At 44.2% G+C, this 18,529-nt stretch overlaps 1 protein-coding gene across 1 annotated transcript in view; it reads left to right on the forward strand.

Annotated features, from left to right (window-relative positions):
* The window catches only part of FBN2 (fibrillin 2), a 341,314-nt gene that overhangs the window by 299,203 nt on the left and 23,582 nt on the right, over window positions 1-18,529 (forward strand). Inside the window, exons 57-59 of the mRNA XM_068246690.1 lie at window positions 4,115-4,321; window positions 5,874-5,999; window positions 7,033-7,155. Coding sequence (XP_068102791.1) covers window positions 4,115-4,321; window positions 5,874-5,999; window positions 7,033-7,155 — 456 coding nt within the window. The remainder of the gene's footprint in view (window positions 1-4,114; window positions 4,322-5,873; window positions 6,000-7,032; window positions 7,156-18,529) is intronic.

Below are 18,529 nucleotides of genomic sequence, written 5' to 3' on the forward strand. Positions count from 1 at the left end.
TGTTTCCCAACGCCAGGGTACACAGATTTACCTTCTGCTGCCACTCTGCCACCAGCTATTACGTCAAAAAATAGCTATATCTGTGTAATTGGTTCTAAAACCAAAACTACAAAACCATAAAAAATAAAAAAAAGGTTTAATTTTTCTGAGGTGCCCGGGTTGAAAACTGTGTTGTCCCAGTTGTGTATTGGACACAATGTGGGCTACACGACCGCTGTCTGGGACCTCCTGTTGTGTTCATTTACGGCCTGGTATCACCGCTAGGTACCAGGGCTATTATGTCACGCTGCCTGCCTGCTGCCACACTCACACTACTCCTCCATTCCTCCTGCTGATGCTGCTGTCTGTCTGTGTTTCCCAACGCCAGGGTACACAGATTTACCTTCTGCTGCCACTCTGCCACCAGCTATTACGTCAAAAAATAGCTATATCTGTGTAATTGGTTGTAAAACCAAAACTACAAAACCATAAAAAAAAAAAAAAGGTTTAATTTTTCTGAGGTGCCCGGGTTGAAAACTGTGTTGTCCCAGTTGTGTATTGGACACAATGTGGGCTACACGACCGCTGTCTGGGACCTCCTGCCTGCTGTGTTTATTTACAGCCCTGGTATCACCGCTAGGTACCAGGGCTATTATGTCACGCTGCCTGCCTGCTGCCACACTCACACTACTCCTCCATTCCTCCTGCTGATGCTGCTGTCTGTCTGTGTTTCCCAACGCCAGGGTACGCAGATTTACCTTCTGCTGCCACTCTGCCACCAGCTATTACGTCAAAAAATAGCTATATCTGTGTAATTGGTTGTAAAACCAAAACTACAAAACCATAAAAAAAAAAGGTTTAATTTTTCTGAGGTGCCCGGGTTGAAAACTGTGTTGTCCCAGTTGTGTATTGGACACAATGTGGGCTACACGACCGCTGTCTGGGACCTCCTGCCTGCTGTGTTTATTTACAGCCCTGGTATCACCGCTAGGTACCAGGGCTATTATGTCACGCTGCCTGCCTGCTGCCACACTCACACTACTCCTCCATTCCTCCTGCTGATGCTGCTGTCTGTCTGTGTTTCCCAACGCCAGGGTACACAGATTTACCTTCTGCTGCCACTCTGCCACCAGCTATTACGTCAAAAAATAGCTATATCTGTGTAATTGGTTGTAAAACCAAAACTACAAAACCATAAAAAAAAAAAAAGGTTTAATTTTTCTGAGGTGCCCGGGTTGAAAACTGTGTTGTCCCAGTTGTGTATTGGACACAATGTGGGCTACACGACCGCTGTCTGGGACCTCCTGCCTGCTGTGTTTATTTACAGCCCTGGTATCACCGCTAGGTACCAGGGCTATTATGTCACGCTGCCTGCCTGCTGCCACACTCACACTACTCCTCCATTCCTCCTGCTGATGCTGCTGTCTGTCTGTGTTTCCCACTGCCAGGGTACACAGAATTAGCTTCTGCTGCCACTCTGCCACCAGCTATTACGTCAAACAATAGCTGCTCACATTACTCCTCCATTCCTCCTGCTGCTGCTGCTGCTGTCTGTCTGTCTGTGTTTCCCAACGCCAGGGTACACAGATTTACCTTCTGCTGCCACTCTGCCACCAGCTATTACGTCAAAAAATAGCTATATCTGTGTAATTGGTTGTAAAAACAAAACTACAAAACCATAAAAAAAAAAAAAGGTTTAATTTTTCTGAGGTGCCCGGGTTGAAAACTGTGTTGTCCCAGTTGTGTATTGGACACAATGTGGGCTGCACGACCGCTGTCTGGGACCTCCTGCCTGCTGTGTTTATTTACAGCCCTGGTATCACCGCTAGGTACCAGGGCTATTATGTCACGCTGCCTGCCTCATTGACTGCCTGCTGCCACACACTCATCCTCCTCCTCCTCCTGCTGCTGAATTTACCTCCTGCTGTCTGTGTGTTTCCACTGCCAGGGAGCACATACAATGGCGCTTCCAACATGCGTGCGCCACCAGCTATTTGTTACGCTCAAAAATAGCTGCATTTCTTTAAAAAAAAAATTTGAAAAGAGAAATAAGTGAAGAAGAAGACGATATAGAAGAAGATGAAGAAGATGAAGAAGAAGAAGATGAAGAAGAAGAAGAAGAAGATGAAGAAGAAGAAGAAGAAGAAGAAGAAGAAGAAGAAGGAGAAGAAGATGAAGATGAAGAAGAAGAAGATGAAGAAGAAGAAGATGAAGAAGATGAAGAAGATGAAGAAGATGAAGAAGATGAAGATGAAGAAGATGAAGAAGATGAAGAAGATGAAGAAGAAGAAGAAGATGAAGAAGAAGAAGATGAAGATGATGAAGAAGAAGAAGATGAAGAAGAAGATGAAGATGATGAAGAAGAAGAAGATGATGAAGAAGAAGAAGATGAAGAAGATGAAGATGAAGAAGATGAAGAAGAAGAAGATGAAGAAGATGAAGAAGATGAAGAAGAAGAAGAAGATGAAGAAGATGAAGATGAAGAAGATGAAGAAGATGAAGAAGAAGAAGATGAAGATGATGAAGAAGAAGAAGATGAAGAAGAAGATGAAGATGATGAAGAAGAAGAAGAAGATGAAGAAGATGAAGATGAAGAAGATGAAGAAGATGAAGAAGAAGAAGATGATGAAGAAGAAGAAGAAGAAGATGAAGAAGATGAAGAAGATGAAGAAGAAGAAGAAGATGAAGAAGATGAAGATGAAGAAGATGAAGAAGAAGAAGAAGATGAAGAAGATGAAGAAGATGAAGAAGAAGATGAAGAAGAAGATGAAGAAGATGAAGAAAAAGAAGATGATGATGAAGAAGATGAAGAAGAAGAAGAAGAAGACAATATAAAAGAAGAAGAAGATATAGAAGAAGATATAGAAGAAGAAGATATAGAAGAAGAAGAAGAAGAAGATATAGAAGATAAAGAAGAAGAAGAAGAAGTATATACAGTACTGAACAAATTTCTGGACACAACTTCTCTTTTCAACTTTTTTTTTTAAAGGAACATCCCCACATAATCACTTGCTGTTGTTACTTGAAAAAAAAGAGGTTTCTTGCATCATTCACCCTCAAAACAAGTGTTGGAAGCTATTTAAGGCCATTTCGAATAGTCAGCTCGAATAATGAGCTCGAATACCGACTCGAATAGTGAGCTCGAATTCCGAGGTCGAATCGAATAGTAAAAATTATTCGACTCGAATATTCGACTGACCTCGAATAATTTACTATTCGAATTCGACCTAACTCGAATTTTGAAAAGGGGTATTTGAGCACCACTGGCTATTGTTACAGCCCTGCATATCCTATGCATCTCCATATAATGATATCCAAAGAAACAAGAGACTAACCTTCTCTTACACCTGATTTTCTTGCCAATCATTTCTCTATCACTTCTCTCTCTTTACTGAGTATGCAAAAAGGTATGATCCCCCTGCTTCCCAGCAAAGCACAGACTACAACTTCTCAGGAAACGGATGTCATTTTCTCATTCAGAATCTCATCATCATAACAATAGCTGCTGAAAAGTTTGTCTTGGAACTGAATCAAACCAATGATCGCTTGAAGTTCCAGAAATAATATTTTTAAGATGGCGTAACAGTGATGTTGTGGTAAAGTAATTAGAGTTTACATTGGAGGTCACGTATCTACTACTACATAAAATGCAATGACATCCTCTATGTGAAGTGGGATTTTCAGCTTTACCCTGCTCAAGACAGAGGGTCCACTTTCATAAAAACTGCTCATTTCAGCAGAATATTTTCTCCGTATGTAAACAGGAGCCGCCCACTGCAATATATGAGCCTGGACAACTGTATACATCTTAACTGCTTTGTATCAGAAGTAGAGTTCAACTCCACAAAAAGAAAAGGTTCTCTCTGCTCTGTATCATCAACAAAGTTTGCAAACAGAAGCTCACTGCTGTGTTTTCTAAAAAGTAGACAAAGTGACCACAGCAAAGTGATTGTACGACCGCTTACCCTTTCTGGTACTTTGTTTTAAACCAGAGTGCATTGCTAGATGTGCTGGTCATAGTTTTATTGCTAGAGTTGCTTTTGCTACAATACTTTATGGTAAAGGTGGATGAGGGTATGTGATGGAACTTTTGAATTTTACATTGTGTAATTGTTTTTTTTCTGACTGACCACAGACACGCGCCAAGGATTCTGCTTCTCTGAAGTCCTGCAGACCATGTGTCAGATGTCATCCACCAGCCGAAATCATGTGACTAAATCTGAGTGTTGCTGCAATGGAGGAAGGGGCTGGGGCAATCAGTGTGAAATCTGCCCCCTGCCGGGCACAACTGTGTATAAGAAGCTCTGCCCACATGGACCAGGATACACAACAGATGGAAGAGGTGGGTCCTTACTCTGTGTACAGCATTAGAACATATTCTTGCACGCCAGAAAACAACAGCATTAAAAAACATGTACGGTTAAGTAATGCAAAAAGCATCATTCACCAAGTTTTATACATTCACAAAAGCAAAACAAGTAAGGGCGGCCATAAAGGGGGTGATAGTGGCTTAATCTGAAAAATGATCATGTGCGCAATAAAACTGATCAGGAAAAAGCAATCAATTTGCCACCTAACATTACTCAATCTCGAATGAAATTCAGTAGAAAAAAGATCAGGAATTTTGCAAACAGTTGCCCTAAATTGGCACTACTTGATGCCATACACAGCTCTGTGGTTATGGATCCTCTTCCAACTTATCCCTCTGCTGTTTCAATTAACGGTGTACCTGATATTCTTTCTGAAAGTTAATTAGACTTTTATGGATCGGGCTTACAGGGGCTGGGCAGTCATTGGGCAGAGTGATTGAATTAGCTGTAAATATCTTTTGGACCCAAAGGGCTTTCAAAAGATTCTGGGGGATTAAATGAGCCACATTCTCAATATATAATATTTTTATTTCCTTTTTCACAGATAAAAATATGTATTGTGGGAAAATCCAACTATTAATAAAAACATTACATTGCATGCAATATTTTGTATGCAAATTAGAGTGAAACTGCAGCAGTTGCCGAAGCAATCAAACCATATCCTTGTTGATTTTGACTCTGATTTTCTATGCTTGCCATGCATGTTGGATCCTTGCATCACAGTAATTGATTTATATACCTTAAGTACAGCACTCGTGGTACACTGACATTTGAGTTAACAAATTCATACATTTTTTTAAAGGGTTAGTCATTTTGAGTTGACATGTGTACTTTAGGATGCCCAAAATCCATTACCAGACAAGACAGTAAACAATCCTCCAACGGGGAGCTTGTGATTTAAATGTTGGATCACTTTGGTAGGAGTTATGGCCAATATTTAGAATATCAGTAAAGTGTGATTACAAGACTGATATTCTACTGTCAGCTTTACGATGGAGCTTTTGGGAGGGATTTTTGTCCTTCTCCCCATTATTTTGCTATAGATTATTTTCATAATGCCTAACCCTAACCTCCCTTCATAATCTAAACCCCTTCCTGATGCCTAACCATCTTCATTAGCAGCTGTAATATTTAGTGATGATCATAATCTGCTAATTACAATTACACAAAATTGCATGTACGTTTTTGCAATAACGGCCATACATAATTATGATCTGGACATTGAATAGATTTTGTGCAATTCATTTGTAATTTTGCAGAATTTCCGTGTAATTTTTTAACCTCTAAAGTTGGCACAAAATTATACGAATATTACGCAAAATTGCTAAATTATGGTCCCTGATTATGTTTGCAAACAAAATTAATTGCGATTTTTTTTTCAAAATTTTGCATAACAATTTTGCATCTTAATTGTGATGTGAAATTACGAGCATGCAAAATTCGTGCTCCTCACTACTAGTAATATTCGCGTATTACTGGATAGCTCTTGAATATCATAATAACATGTCTTGTTACTTCTCACAGATATAGATGAATGTAAAGTGATGCCAAACCTCTGTCGTAATGGAGAGTGCGTCAACAACATTGGCTCCTTCAAATGCTTTTGTAATCATGGCTACACAACTGACATCGGGGGCACTTCATGTGTTGGTAAGATCTGTATATTTTATTATGTATCTGTATGTTGTAGTTCTTACACTTTCTAACATTTCTTTATAAAGTGCATTGAACAATTCATATCCTTAACTAACTGTTCCCGAGAAGAGCTTACAATCTAATCCTTATTATAGTCATAGTCTAAATTCACTATCATAAGAGCAATTTCAAGGGAAACAAGCTTACTTACCAATATGTTTTTGGAATATGGGGGAAAAACACAGTGTCCAGAGGAAACCCACACAAACAAGGGATGAACATACAAACTCCATGCAGAAAGTATCCTGGCTGTAAATCAAACCTAGCGGTGCAAGGCAAGATTGCAAATCACTAATGCCTTGTATGCATGGATGAGGCATGTCACCCACTGCAGACTGGACCCGATCCCTCAAGTGACATTGCTGGGCTGAGGCTGTACAAATTCATTGCTAGCTTATAGGCTAGCGATGTGTTTTGTTGCTAAGCCTGGGGGAGCGAAGGGCTGACGTAGCAGTGAGGGAGTGACAACACGCAGCGTGCAAGGTGAACTGGGACGACAAGGCTCTCGGCCGGTGCTATTCCGAACCAAAAGGTGTCGAGGAGCATCAGGGGCTGCTGCACACACACTATTCTTAGCAGAGGCAGTCATTATCGGCCCCTTTGGCAGAGTTTCATCTAGCCTGTTTCATCTGGCTGAGTACTGGGCTAGATGTACTTTTTAGATAGCTGGATTCTGAACTTACGTACTGAAATGGTTTTAGAACTATTGAGGTATATATGCATTCCAACAAAACGTACACCTCTGGTATACCCAAATTATACTGCATCAGGATCAGCAAATAAGCTATACACAAACTGAATCCTTCCTCACCATATTTTAATAAAAAGCTAGAAATGCGGTCCCTGTGCAAAGAAAATGAGAAATCAGGATCACATTACAAGTTTGGAGCATGAATGGTAAAATGCATCTGTAAATAAACCAAGGAAAATTGACGGTTTCATTTATCTGCATGCTTATTGATTATTGTTGTCATTTACAACCTTGCAGATCTTGATGAGTGTTCCCAGTCCCCCAAGCCATGTAATTTTATATGCAAGAACACAGAAGGAAGTTACCAGTGCTCATGTCCTCGAGGCTACATCCTGCAGGAGGACGGAAAAACCTGCAAAGGTAAGCTGCTAAAACATTGCATTCTATGATAGAAAAGGCTAATTAGATCAGTTTGTGGTCAGTATTAGAATGTGGGTTATAATGGTGTCAGGACAGAATGGGCATATTTGTAAACTACTACAGGGTGTGTGAACCCCAAAATAATAAACGTTCTATGTACTCAGATTACATCCTATGTAAAATACATTTGCACTGTATTCAGCTCTATATATTGTAAAGATTCATGCTAACCTTTATTTCATCTTTGTGGGAGGTGTTTGGTGGGATGGAAAAGGCCTCCAGTAATCGGGTAAAATTGTGAAAATGGGGGCCATTGTCTAAAAACGTGTGTTTTCGAGGCTGCTGGGCAGAGGCTGATTATCTGCATACTTGTTGGACATATCCAGTATTTAGCGAGTTTTGGGACATGAGCTTCACTTTGATCTCAGAGGTTTGGCAGACCACGATTGGGAAGGATCCTTGGGTGGCTTTTTTTCCGTAAATCATCTTTATCGTGTAATAATATACAGAACATTTTTGTCTGCCAGGTGTGCAATCCTCCTCAGGGTCTGTTAGCAACTTATTGAAAGGCTCCTCCCCTTGTCCCTTAAAAAAGTTGACACATTCTTTGGCTCCTAAACCTCCCTGATTGAATGATGTTCGCAACCCATGATCGTCCTGGTCCTCTTTACATTTGGGAACCTGCTGGAAACATTACCAGTTTAAAAGCACTTTACCCTGCTTGTGTTTCCTCCACATCATTGTGAGTTCCTTACACCTGAGTACCAATCCACATATATTGTACAGTAGAGTCTCGGTTATCCGGCAACAAAAGGGATTAGCTGATGCCAGATAAGTATGTTTTCTGGTTGCTTGAGACTCAATCTTAAAAATAGGCCTATCTAATACTTTTCTTTACCCAACTCTATATACTGTACATACCATGGACTCCATATTAAATGTTAAAATACAGTATTTCAAAGTACTTTAACCACTTGAGGACCTAGGGCTTTCTACCCCTTAAAGATACTCCGTAACAAAAATTGCATCCTGTTTTTTATCACAAGTTCCAAAAGCTATTCTAATGTGTTCTGGCTTACTGCAGCACGTTCTACTATCACCATCTCTGTAATAAATCAACTTATCTCTCTCTTGTCAGACTTGTCAGGCCTGTGTCTGGAAGGCTGTCAAGTTCTTCAGTGTTGTGGTTCTGCTATGAACTCTCCCATCCAGGCCCCTCTCTGCACACTGCCTGTGTGATATTTCGATTAGTGCAGCTTCTCTCTGTTCTATTATCTTTTACAAGCTGGATAAATCCTCCTCTGAGCTGGCTGGGCTTTCACATACTGAGGAATTACATACAGGCACAGCTGTCTGCACTCTGCAGGAAGAAACAGCCTGACACTTCAGTGGAAGATAGCTGCAGGGGGAAAGAAACACACAAATGATCTCTTGAGATTCAAAAGAATGGCTGTATACAGCCTGCTTGTGTATGGATGTATTTTCTATGTGTGGACATACTGTACATCAATCTACTTCCTGTTTTGGTGGCCATTTTGTTTGTTTATAAACAAACTTTTTAAAACTGTTTTTAACCACTTTTAATGCGGCGAGGAGCGGCGAAATTGTGACAGAGGGTAATAGGAGATGTCCCCTAACGCACTGGTATGTTTACTTTTGTGCGATTTTAACAATACAGATTCTCTTTAAGGACCGGCCACTTTTTTTCCATTCAGACCACTGCAGCTTTCACGGTTTATTGCTCGCTCATACAACCTACCACCTAAATGAATTTTGGCTCCTTTTCTTGTCACTAATAAAGCTTTCTTTTGGTGCTATTTGATTGCTCCTGCGATTTTTACTTTTTATTATATTCATCAAAAAAGACATGAATTTTGGCAAAAAAATGATTTTTTTAACTTTCTGTGCTGACATTTTTCAAATAAAGTAAAATTTCTGTATACATGCAGCGCGAAAAATGTGGACAAACATGTTTTTGATTAAAAAAAAACCCATTCAGTGTATATTTATTGGTTTGGGTAAAAGTTATAGCGTTTACAAACTATGGTGCAAAAAGTGAATTTTCTCATTTTCAAGCATCTGTGACTTTTCTGACCCCCTGTCATGTTTCATGAGGGGCTAGAATTCCAGGATAGTATAAATACCCCCCAAATGACCCCATTTTGGAAAGAAGACATCCCAAAGTATTTACTGAGAGGCATAGTGAGTTCATAGAAGATATTATTTTTTGTCACAAGTAAGCGGAAAATGACACTTTGTGAGAGAAAAAAAAAAAAGTTTCCATTTTTTCTAACTTGCGACAAAAAAAAAATGAAATCTGCCACGGACTCACCATGCCCCTCTCTGAATACCTTGAAGGGTCTACTTTCCAAAATGGGGTCATTTGTGGGGTGTGTTTACTGTCCTGACATTTTGGGGGGTGCTAAATTGTAAGCACCCCTGTAAAGCCTAAAGGTGCTCATTGGACTTTGGACCCCTTAGCGCAGTTAGGCTGCAAAAAAGTGCCACACATGTGGTATTGCCGTACTCAGGAGAAGTAGTATAATGTGTTTTGGGGTGTATTTTTACACATACCCATGCTGGGTGGGAGAAATATCTCTGTAAATGACAATTTGTTAATTTTTTTTACACACAATTGTCCATTTACAGAGATCTTTCTCCCACTCAGCATGGGTATGTGTAAAAATACACCCCAAAACACATTATACTACTTCTCCTGAGTACGGCGATACCATATGTGTGGCACTTTTTTGCACCCTAACTGCGCTAAAGGGCCCAAAGTCCAATGAGTACCTTTAGGATTTCACAGGTCATTTTGAGAAATTTCGTTTCAAGACTACTCCTCATGGTTTAGGGCCCCTAAAATGCCAGGGCAGTATAGGAACCCCACAAATGACCCCATTTTAGAAAGAAGACACCCCAAGGTATTCCGTTAGGAGTATGGTGAGTTCATGGAAGATTTTATTTTTTGTCAAAAGTTAGCGGAAAATGACACTTTGTGAAAAAACACAATTAAAATCAATTTCCGCTAACTTGTGACAAAAAATAAAATCTTTAGGATTTCACAGGTCATTTTGAGAAATTTCGTTTCAAGACTACTCCTCAAGGTTTAGGGCCCCTAAAATGCCAGGGCAGTATAGGAACCCCACTAATGACCACATTTTAGAAAGAAGACACCCCAAGGTATTCCGTAAGGAGTATGGTGAGTTCATAGAAGTTTTTATTTTTTTGTCACAAGTTAGCGGAAAATGATATTAATTGTTTTTTTTCACAAAGTGTCATTTTCCGCTAACTTGGGACAAAAAATAAAATCTTCTATGAACTCACCATACTCCTAACGGAATACCTTTGGGTGTCTTCTTTCTAGAATGGGGTCATTTGTGGGGTTCCTATACTGCCCTGGCATTTTAGGGGCCCTAAACCGTGAGGAGTAGTCTTGAAACCAAATGTTGCAAAATGACCTGTGAAATCCTAAAGGTACTCATTGGACTTTGGGCCCCTTAGCGTACTTAGGGTGGAAAAAAGTGCCACACATGTGGTACCGCCATACTCAGGGGAAGTAGTATAATGTGTTTTGGGGTGTATTTTTACACATACCCATGCTAAGTGGGAAAAATATCTCTGTAAATGACAATTGTTTGATGTTTTTTACACACAATTGTCCATTTACATAGAAATTTCTCCCACCCAGCATGGGTATGTGTAAAAATACACCCCAAAACACATTATACTACTTTTCCTGAGTACGGCGGTACCACATGTGACACTTTTTTGCAGCCTAGGTGCGCTAAGGGGCCCAACGTCCTATTCACAGGTCATTTTGAGGCATTTGTTTTCTAGACTACTCCTCGCGGTTTAGGGCCGCTAAAATGCCAGGGCAGTATAGGAACCCCACAAGTGACCCCATTTTAGAAAGAAGACACCCCAAGGTATTCCGTTAGGTGTATGGCGAGTTCATAGAAGATTTTATTTTTTGTCACAAGTTAGTGAAAAATGACACTTTGTGGAAAAAAAAACAATAAAAATCAATTTCCGCTAACTTTTGACAAAAAATAAAATCTTCTATGAACTCGTCATACACCTAACAGAATACCTTGGGGTGTCTTTTTTTCTAAAATGGGGTCACTTGTGGGGTTCCTATACCGCCCTGGCATTTTACGGGCCCAAAACCGTGAGTAGTCTGGAAACCAAATGTCTCAAAATGACTGTTCAGGGGTATAAGTATCTGCAAATTTTAATGACAGGTGGTCTATGAGGGGGCGAATTTTGTGGAACCGGTCATAAGCAGGGTGGCCTTTTAGATGACAGGTTGTATTGGGCCTGATCTGATGGATAGGAGTGCTAGGGGGGTGACAGGAGGTGATTGATGGGTGTCTCAGGGGGTGGTTAGAGGGGAAAATAGATGCAATCAATGCACTGGGGAGGTGATCGGAAGGGGGTCTGAGGGGGATCTGAGGGTTTGGCCGAGTGATCAGGAGCCCACACGGGGCAAATTAGGGCCTGATCTGATGGGTAGGTGTGTTAGGGGGTGACAGGAGGTGATTGATGGGTGTCTCAAGGTGTGATTAGAGGGGGGAATAGATGCAAGCAATGCACTGGCGAGGTGATCAGGGCTGGGGTCTGAGAGCATTCTGAGTGTGTGGGCGGGTGATTGAGTGCCCTAGGGGCAGATAGGGGTCTAATCTGATAGGTAGCTGTGACAGGGGGTGATTGATGGGTAATTAGTGGGTGTTTAGGGTAGAGAACAGATGTAAACACTGCACCTGGGAGGTGATCGGACGTCGGATCTGCGGGCGATCTATTGGTGTGGGTGGGTGATCAGATTGCCCGCAAGGGGCAGGTTAGGGGCTGATTGATGGGTGGCAGTGACAGCGGGTGATTGATGGGTGGCAGTGACAGGGGGTGATTGATGGGTGGCAGTGACAGGGGGTGATTGATGGGTGGCAGTGACAGGGGGTGATTGATGGGTGATTGATAGGTTATTGACAGGTGATTAACAGGTAATCAGTGGGTTATTACAGGGGAGAACAGATGTAAATATTGCACTGGCGAATTGATAAGGGGGGGTCTGAGGTAAATCTGAGCGTGTAGGCGGGTGATTGGGTGCCCGCAAGGGGCAGATTAGGGTCTGATCTGATGGGTAACAGTGACAGGTGGTGATAGGGGGTGATTGATGGGTGATTGATGGGTAATTAGTGGGTGTTTAGAGGAGAGAATAGATGTAAACGCTGCGCTTGGGTGGTGATCTGATGTCGGATCTGCGGGCGATCTATTGGTGTGGGTGGGTGATCAGATTGCCCGCAAGGGGCAGGTTAGGGGCTGATTGATAGGTGGCAGTGACAGGGGGTGATTGATGGGTGGCAGTGACAGGGGGTGATTGATGGGTGATTGACAGGTGATCAGTGGGTTATTACAGGTAAGGACAGATGTAAATAATGCCCTGGCGAATTAATAAGGGGGGGTCTGAGGGCAATCTGAGCGTGTAGGCGGGTGATTGGGTGCCCGCAAGGGGCAGATTAGGGTCTGATCTGATGGGTAACAGTGACAGGTGGTGATAGGGGGTGATTGATGGGTGATTGATGGGTAATTAGTGGGTGTTTAGAGGAGAGAATAGATGTAAACGCTGCGCTTGGGTGGTGATCTGATGTCGGATCTGCGGGCGATCTATTGGTGTGGATGGGTGATCAGATTACCCGCAAGGGGCAGGTTAGGGGCTGATTGATGGGTGGCAGTGACAGGGGGTGATTGATGGGTGGCAGTGACAGGGGGTGATTGATGGGTGATTGACAGGTGATTGATGGGTGATTGACAGGTGATCAGGGGGGATAGATGCATACAGTACATGGGGTGGGGGGGTCTGGGGGGGGGTCTGGGGAGAATCTGAGGGGTGGGGGGGTGATCAGGAGGGAGCAGGGGGCAGTGGGGGATAAAAAAAAATAGCGTTGACAGATAGTGACAGGGAGTGATTGATGGGTGATTAGGGGGGTGATTGGGTGCAAACAGGGGTCTGGGGGGTGGGCAGGGGGGGTCTGATGGGTGCTGTGGGCGATCTGGGGCAGGGGGGGGGGGAAATCAGTGTGCTTGGTGCAGACTAGGGTGGCTGCAGCCTGCCCTGGTGGTCCCTCGGACACTGGGACCACCAGGGCAGGAGGCAGCCTGTATAATACACTTTGTAAACATTACAAAGTGTATTATACACTTTGTATGCGGAGATCGTCGGGTTAACATCCCGCCGGCGCTTCCGTATGGCCGGCGGGATGTTGCGGCGGGTGAGCGGCGCCAGGCGGAGGCGGAGGATCGCGTCACTGATGACGCGATCGCTCCGCCCATGCCCCTACAAGGACCGCCGCCATTTGTCAATACGGCGGTCCTTGCGGGGTCCACTTCCCGGCCGCCAATTGTATATACGGCGGTCGGGAAGTGGTTAACAGTGGTGCTCAGCAGAGCTCGAATATTCGAGTAGGTCGAATATTCGAGCTCTTTTTCAGCTATTCGAGCTCGGTATTCGAGCTCCGAATAGCTAGAGCTATTCGAATGGGCTATTCGAGTAAACTCGAATAGCCCATTCACTATTCGAGCTATTCAAGCAAACGGCGCTATTCGAGCTCGAATACCGAGCTCGAATAGCGTCATAGCCCAGATTGATGTCCTTAGAGCCATTTAGAGGGCTCCCAGGCCCTCTGATGGCAGCCAATCACAGAGGGGGACCCTGGCCAGCCCCTACCCTATAAATAGCGGCCGCCATGTTCCGTTTTTCCGTCCTTGCCTGAGACTTGTATAGAGAGAGATCTGCTCCTTTGTGCTTTGGCTTAGCAAGAGCTCTATTGTGGTCATTTACCTAGCGTTTTTGCTCACATACACCTCCTATACACACCTATATTGTTGTTAGTTAGATAGACATTGTATTTTAGTTAGTAGCTTTTGTGTTACATAGAGACAGCTGCTGCAGGCTTACAGCTTTAGGCCTCAGGGCCTTGCCTGTGTGGGCAGCTGTTCTCTCCTGTCCTCTGTTTATTTCTCATCTATACCAGTATTTCTGCTGTCCTTTACTACTGATTGATTGTATTTTGTATTGTAGTTATATACTGTAACTGTACTAGGACAGTCACTCAGTCACTGTTCATAGGCTACTAGCTCCTGCGTGTGCGTGCACTCACTGTCTGTGTACACACACTCTATTTCCTTCTGATTACTGATTGATTATTTTAATTTCTAGTTGTACTTCCTGACTGTTACTACTTACTTACTGTACTAGGGACACTCACTCAGTCTCTGTTCATAGGCCAGCTCCTGCGCGTGTGTGCACGTGCGTGCACTCACTGTCTGTAGTGTACACACACTCTATTTCCTTGTGATTACTACTGATTATTGTAACTGCTAGTTGTACTTCCTGACTGTTACTACTTACTTACTGTACTAGGGACACTCACTCAGTCTCTGTTCATAGGCCAGCTCCTGTGCGTGTGTGCGCGTGCGTGCACTCACTGTCTGTAGTGTACACACACTCTATTTCCTTGTGATTACTACTGATTATTGTAACTGCTAGTTGTACTTCCTGACTGTTACTACTTACTTACTGTACTAGGGACACTCACTCAGTCTCTGTTCATAGGCCAGCTCCTGCGCGTGTTTGCGCGTGCGTGCACTCACTGTCTGTAGTGTACACACACTCTATTTCCTTGTGATTACTACTGATTATTGTAACTGCTAGTTGTACTTTCTGACTGTTACTACTTACTTACTGTACTAGGGACACTCACTCAGTCTCTGTTCATAGGCCAGCTCCTGCGTGTGTTTGCGCGTGCGTGCACTCACTGTCTGTAGTGTACACACACTCTATTTCCTTGTGATTACTACTGATTATTGTAACTGCTAGTTGTACTTCCTGACTGTTACTACTTACTTACTGTACTAGGGACACTCAGTCAGTCTCTGTTCATAGGCCAGCTCCTGCGTGTGTTTGCGCGTGCGTGCACTCACTGTCTGTAGTGTAGACACACTCTATTTCCTTGTGATTACTATTGATTATTGTAACTGCTAGTTGTACTTCCTGACTGTTACTACTTACTTACTGTACTAGGGACACTCACTCAGTCTCTGTTCATAGGCCAGCTCCTGCGTGTGTTTGCGCGTGCGTGCACTCACTGTCTGTAGTGTACACACACTCTATTTCCTTGTGATTACTACTGATTATTGTAACTGCTAGTTGTACTTCCTAACTGTTACTACTTAATTACTGTACTAGGGACACTCACTCAGTCTCTGTTCAAAGGCCAGCTCCTGCGCGTGTTTGCGCGTGCGTGCACTCACTGTCTGTAGTGTACACACACTCTATTTCCTTGTGATTACTACTGATTATTGTAACTGCTAGTTGTACTTCCTTACTGTTACTACTTACTTACTGTACTAGGGACACTCACTCAGTCTCTGTTCATAGGCCAGCTCCTGCGCGTGTTTGCGCGTGCGTGCACTCACTGTCTGTAGTGTACACACACTCTATTTCCTTGTGATTACTACTGATTATTGTAACTGCTAGTTGTACTTTCTGACTGTTACTACTTACTTACTGTACTACAGACACTCACTCAGTCTCTGTTCATAGGCCAGCTCCTGCGTGTGTTTGCGCGTGCGTGCACTCACTGTCTGTAGTGTACACACACTCTATTTCCTTGTGATTACTACTGATTATTGTAACTGCTAGTTGTACTTCCTGACTGTTACTACTTACTTACTGTACTAGGGACACTCACTCAGTCTCTGTTCATAGGCCAGCTCCTGCGCGTGTTTGCGCGTGCGTGCACTCACTGTCTGTAGTGTACACACACTCTATTTCCTTGTGATTACTACTGATTATTGTAACTGCTAGTTGTACTTCCTGACTGTTACTACTTACTTACTGTACTAGGGACACTCACTCAGTCTCTGTTCAAAGGCCAGCTCCTGCGCGTGTTTGCGCGTGCGTGCACTCACTGTCTGTAGTGTACACACACTCTATTTCCTTGTGATTACTACTGATTATTGTAACTGCTAGTTGTACTTCCTGACTGTTACTACTTACTTACTGTACTAGGGACACTCAGTCAGTCTCTGTTCATAGGCCAGCTCCTGCGTGTGTTTGCGCGTGCGTGCACTCACTGTCTGTAGTGTACACACATTATATTTCCTTGTGATTACTACTGATTATTGTAACTGCTAGTTGTACTTCCTGACTGTTACTACTTACTTACTGTACTAGGGACACTCACTCAGTCTCTGTTCATAGGCCAGCTCCTGCGCGTGTTTGCGCGTGCGTGCACTCACTGTCTGTAGTGTACACACACTCTATTTCCTTGTGATTACTACTGATTATTGTAACTGCTAGTTGTACTTCCTGACTGTTACTACTTACTTACTGTACTAGGGACACTCACTCAGTCTCTGTTCATAGGCCAGCTCCTGCGCGTGTTTGCGCGTGCGTGCACTCACTGTCTGTAGTGTACACACACTCTATTTCCTTGTGATTACTACTGATTATTGTAACTGCTAGTTGTACTTCCTGACTGTTACTACTTACTTACTGTACTAGGGACACTCACTCAGTCTCTGTTCATAGGCCAGCTCCTGCGCGTATTTGCGCGTGCGTGCACTCACTGTCTGTAGTGTACACACACTCTATTTCCTTGTGATTACTACTGATTATTGTAACTGCTAGTTGTACTTCCTGACTGTTACTACTTACTTACTGTACTAGACACTCACTCAGTCACCTCACCCACCAACCCACTCCATTAAAGTACCCCACTTTTCACCCGCCCTTTTAAAAAACTTTTGTGTTTACGCCCAAAACATCGAAGATGTCTGGAAGTGGCAGCCAGCGCGGTTTGGGCAAGGGGAAGGGCAGCAAGGGAATCAGGAGGAGAGGGAGCAGCATTGTGGCAAGCCGCGGGCGCGGCCGCGCCACCATGCACAGTTCCGCAGCAGCAGCAGCGTCAGTGGCTAACATTCCTCCTATAGCCACTGGCCGTGGACGCCTTGGGCGCCGCCCAGCAGGAGCATCTGCAACTCACGCTGCAGAGACACAGCAGCAGCAGCGTGTAGCACCTGCTCCGATTTTCCTCCAGCCGGGTCGGAAACGTCCCATTGAGGAAAAGGATGCAGACACTGTGGTGCAACTGATGACGGAGGATGAGCAGCCCGCCATCAGCTCTGCATCCGAGGCCTCCACCCTCACCACCACCACCACCACCCCTGTTCGCAGCAGCCACCCAGCAGGGCCTGGGGAGGAGGCCAGTTCACCGTCAGTCGCCGACCTGTCACTCAGCACTCTTTTGACCCCAGGCATGATGAGTCAATTGTCTGCTGTTGTTGGCGATTTGGAGGAGGCAGGGGCGTAGCAATAGGGGTTGCAGTGGTAGCGACCGCATCGGGGCCCTTGGGCCAGAGGGGCCCCATGGGGCCCTTCCTAAACCAAAGTATTAGCTATTTATTGGTCCTGTGGTGGTAATAATAACTTCTATAGATGCTTTGAATGGTAGTAATCATTAACAAGCTGTTCCCTATCCCCTTCTGACACCGTACATGACCTTGGCAGGTTTTGTTGCGCCGTATTAATTGTTACGTATAGAGTGCTAGGGGGGCCCAATGTAAAACTCGCACCGGGGCCCCGAGCTCCATAGCTACGCCACTGGGAGGAGGAGATGCTGATGGGCACTTTGGGGGATGAGGGATTGGACAGCAAGACTGTGGCGACAGTCAAGCAGCCCATCCATGCATCAGGAGAGGAGTTTGGGGGGGTCATCATCCCAGCAGGACATGTTTCAGGAGGGGGAGGATGATGATGACACAGTGACAGACACAGACTGGGTGCCACCAGCTCCAGGGGATGTCGTCATCAGCAGCTCTGAGGAGGAGGAGGAGGATCGCTTGTGGGCCTTGCAAGGAGGCGCATCATTGTAAGCATTGGCAGCAGTAGGCAGGTCCCACAGCCTGCTGGTGTCTCAGGCTCAGCAGCAGCAGCAGCAGCATCTGCCAGTACCACCACCAGCCGCACCCAAGCCCCCCCCCCCAACCACCACAGGGAGACAGGCAGCAGCGGTTCCATGCCGTAGGGGGTTGTTTTTGTCACCAATCTGGCGTTTTTTCACCATGCCCACAGTGTACAGCAAGTACACCACTTGCAACCACTGTCAGCGGAAGTTGAGCAGAGGTGCAGACCCCTTAAAGTTCAGCACGAGCTCGCTCATCAACCACCTTGCTGCGAAACATTTCCACCAGCATGAGGAGTTCCAGAGGCTGAAGGCATCTGGTGCTGGCAGTGGCACCACACCCATCACTGCACAGCCTTCAGCAGTAGCAACAGCAGCCACCCGCCCTCCTGCTCCTCCAGCAGCACCAG

The sequence above is a fragment of the Hyperolius riggenbachi genome, chromosome 1, assembly GCF_040937935.1.
Source record: "Hyperolius riggenbachi isolate aHypRig1 chromosome 1, aHypRig1.pri, whole genome shotgun sequence".
NCBI lineage: Eukaryota > Metazoa > Chordata > Amphibia > Anura > Hyperoliidae > Hyperolius > Hyperolius riggenbachi.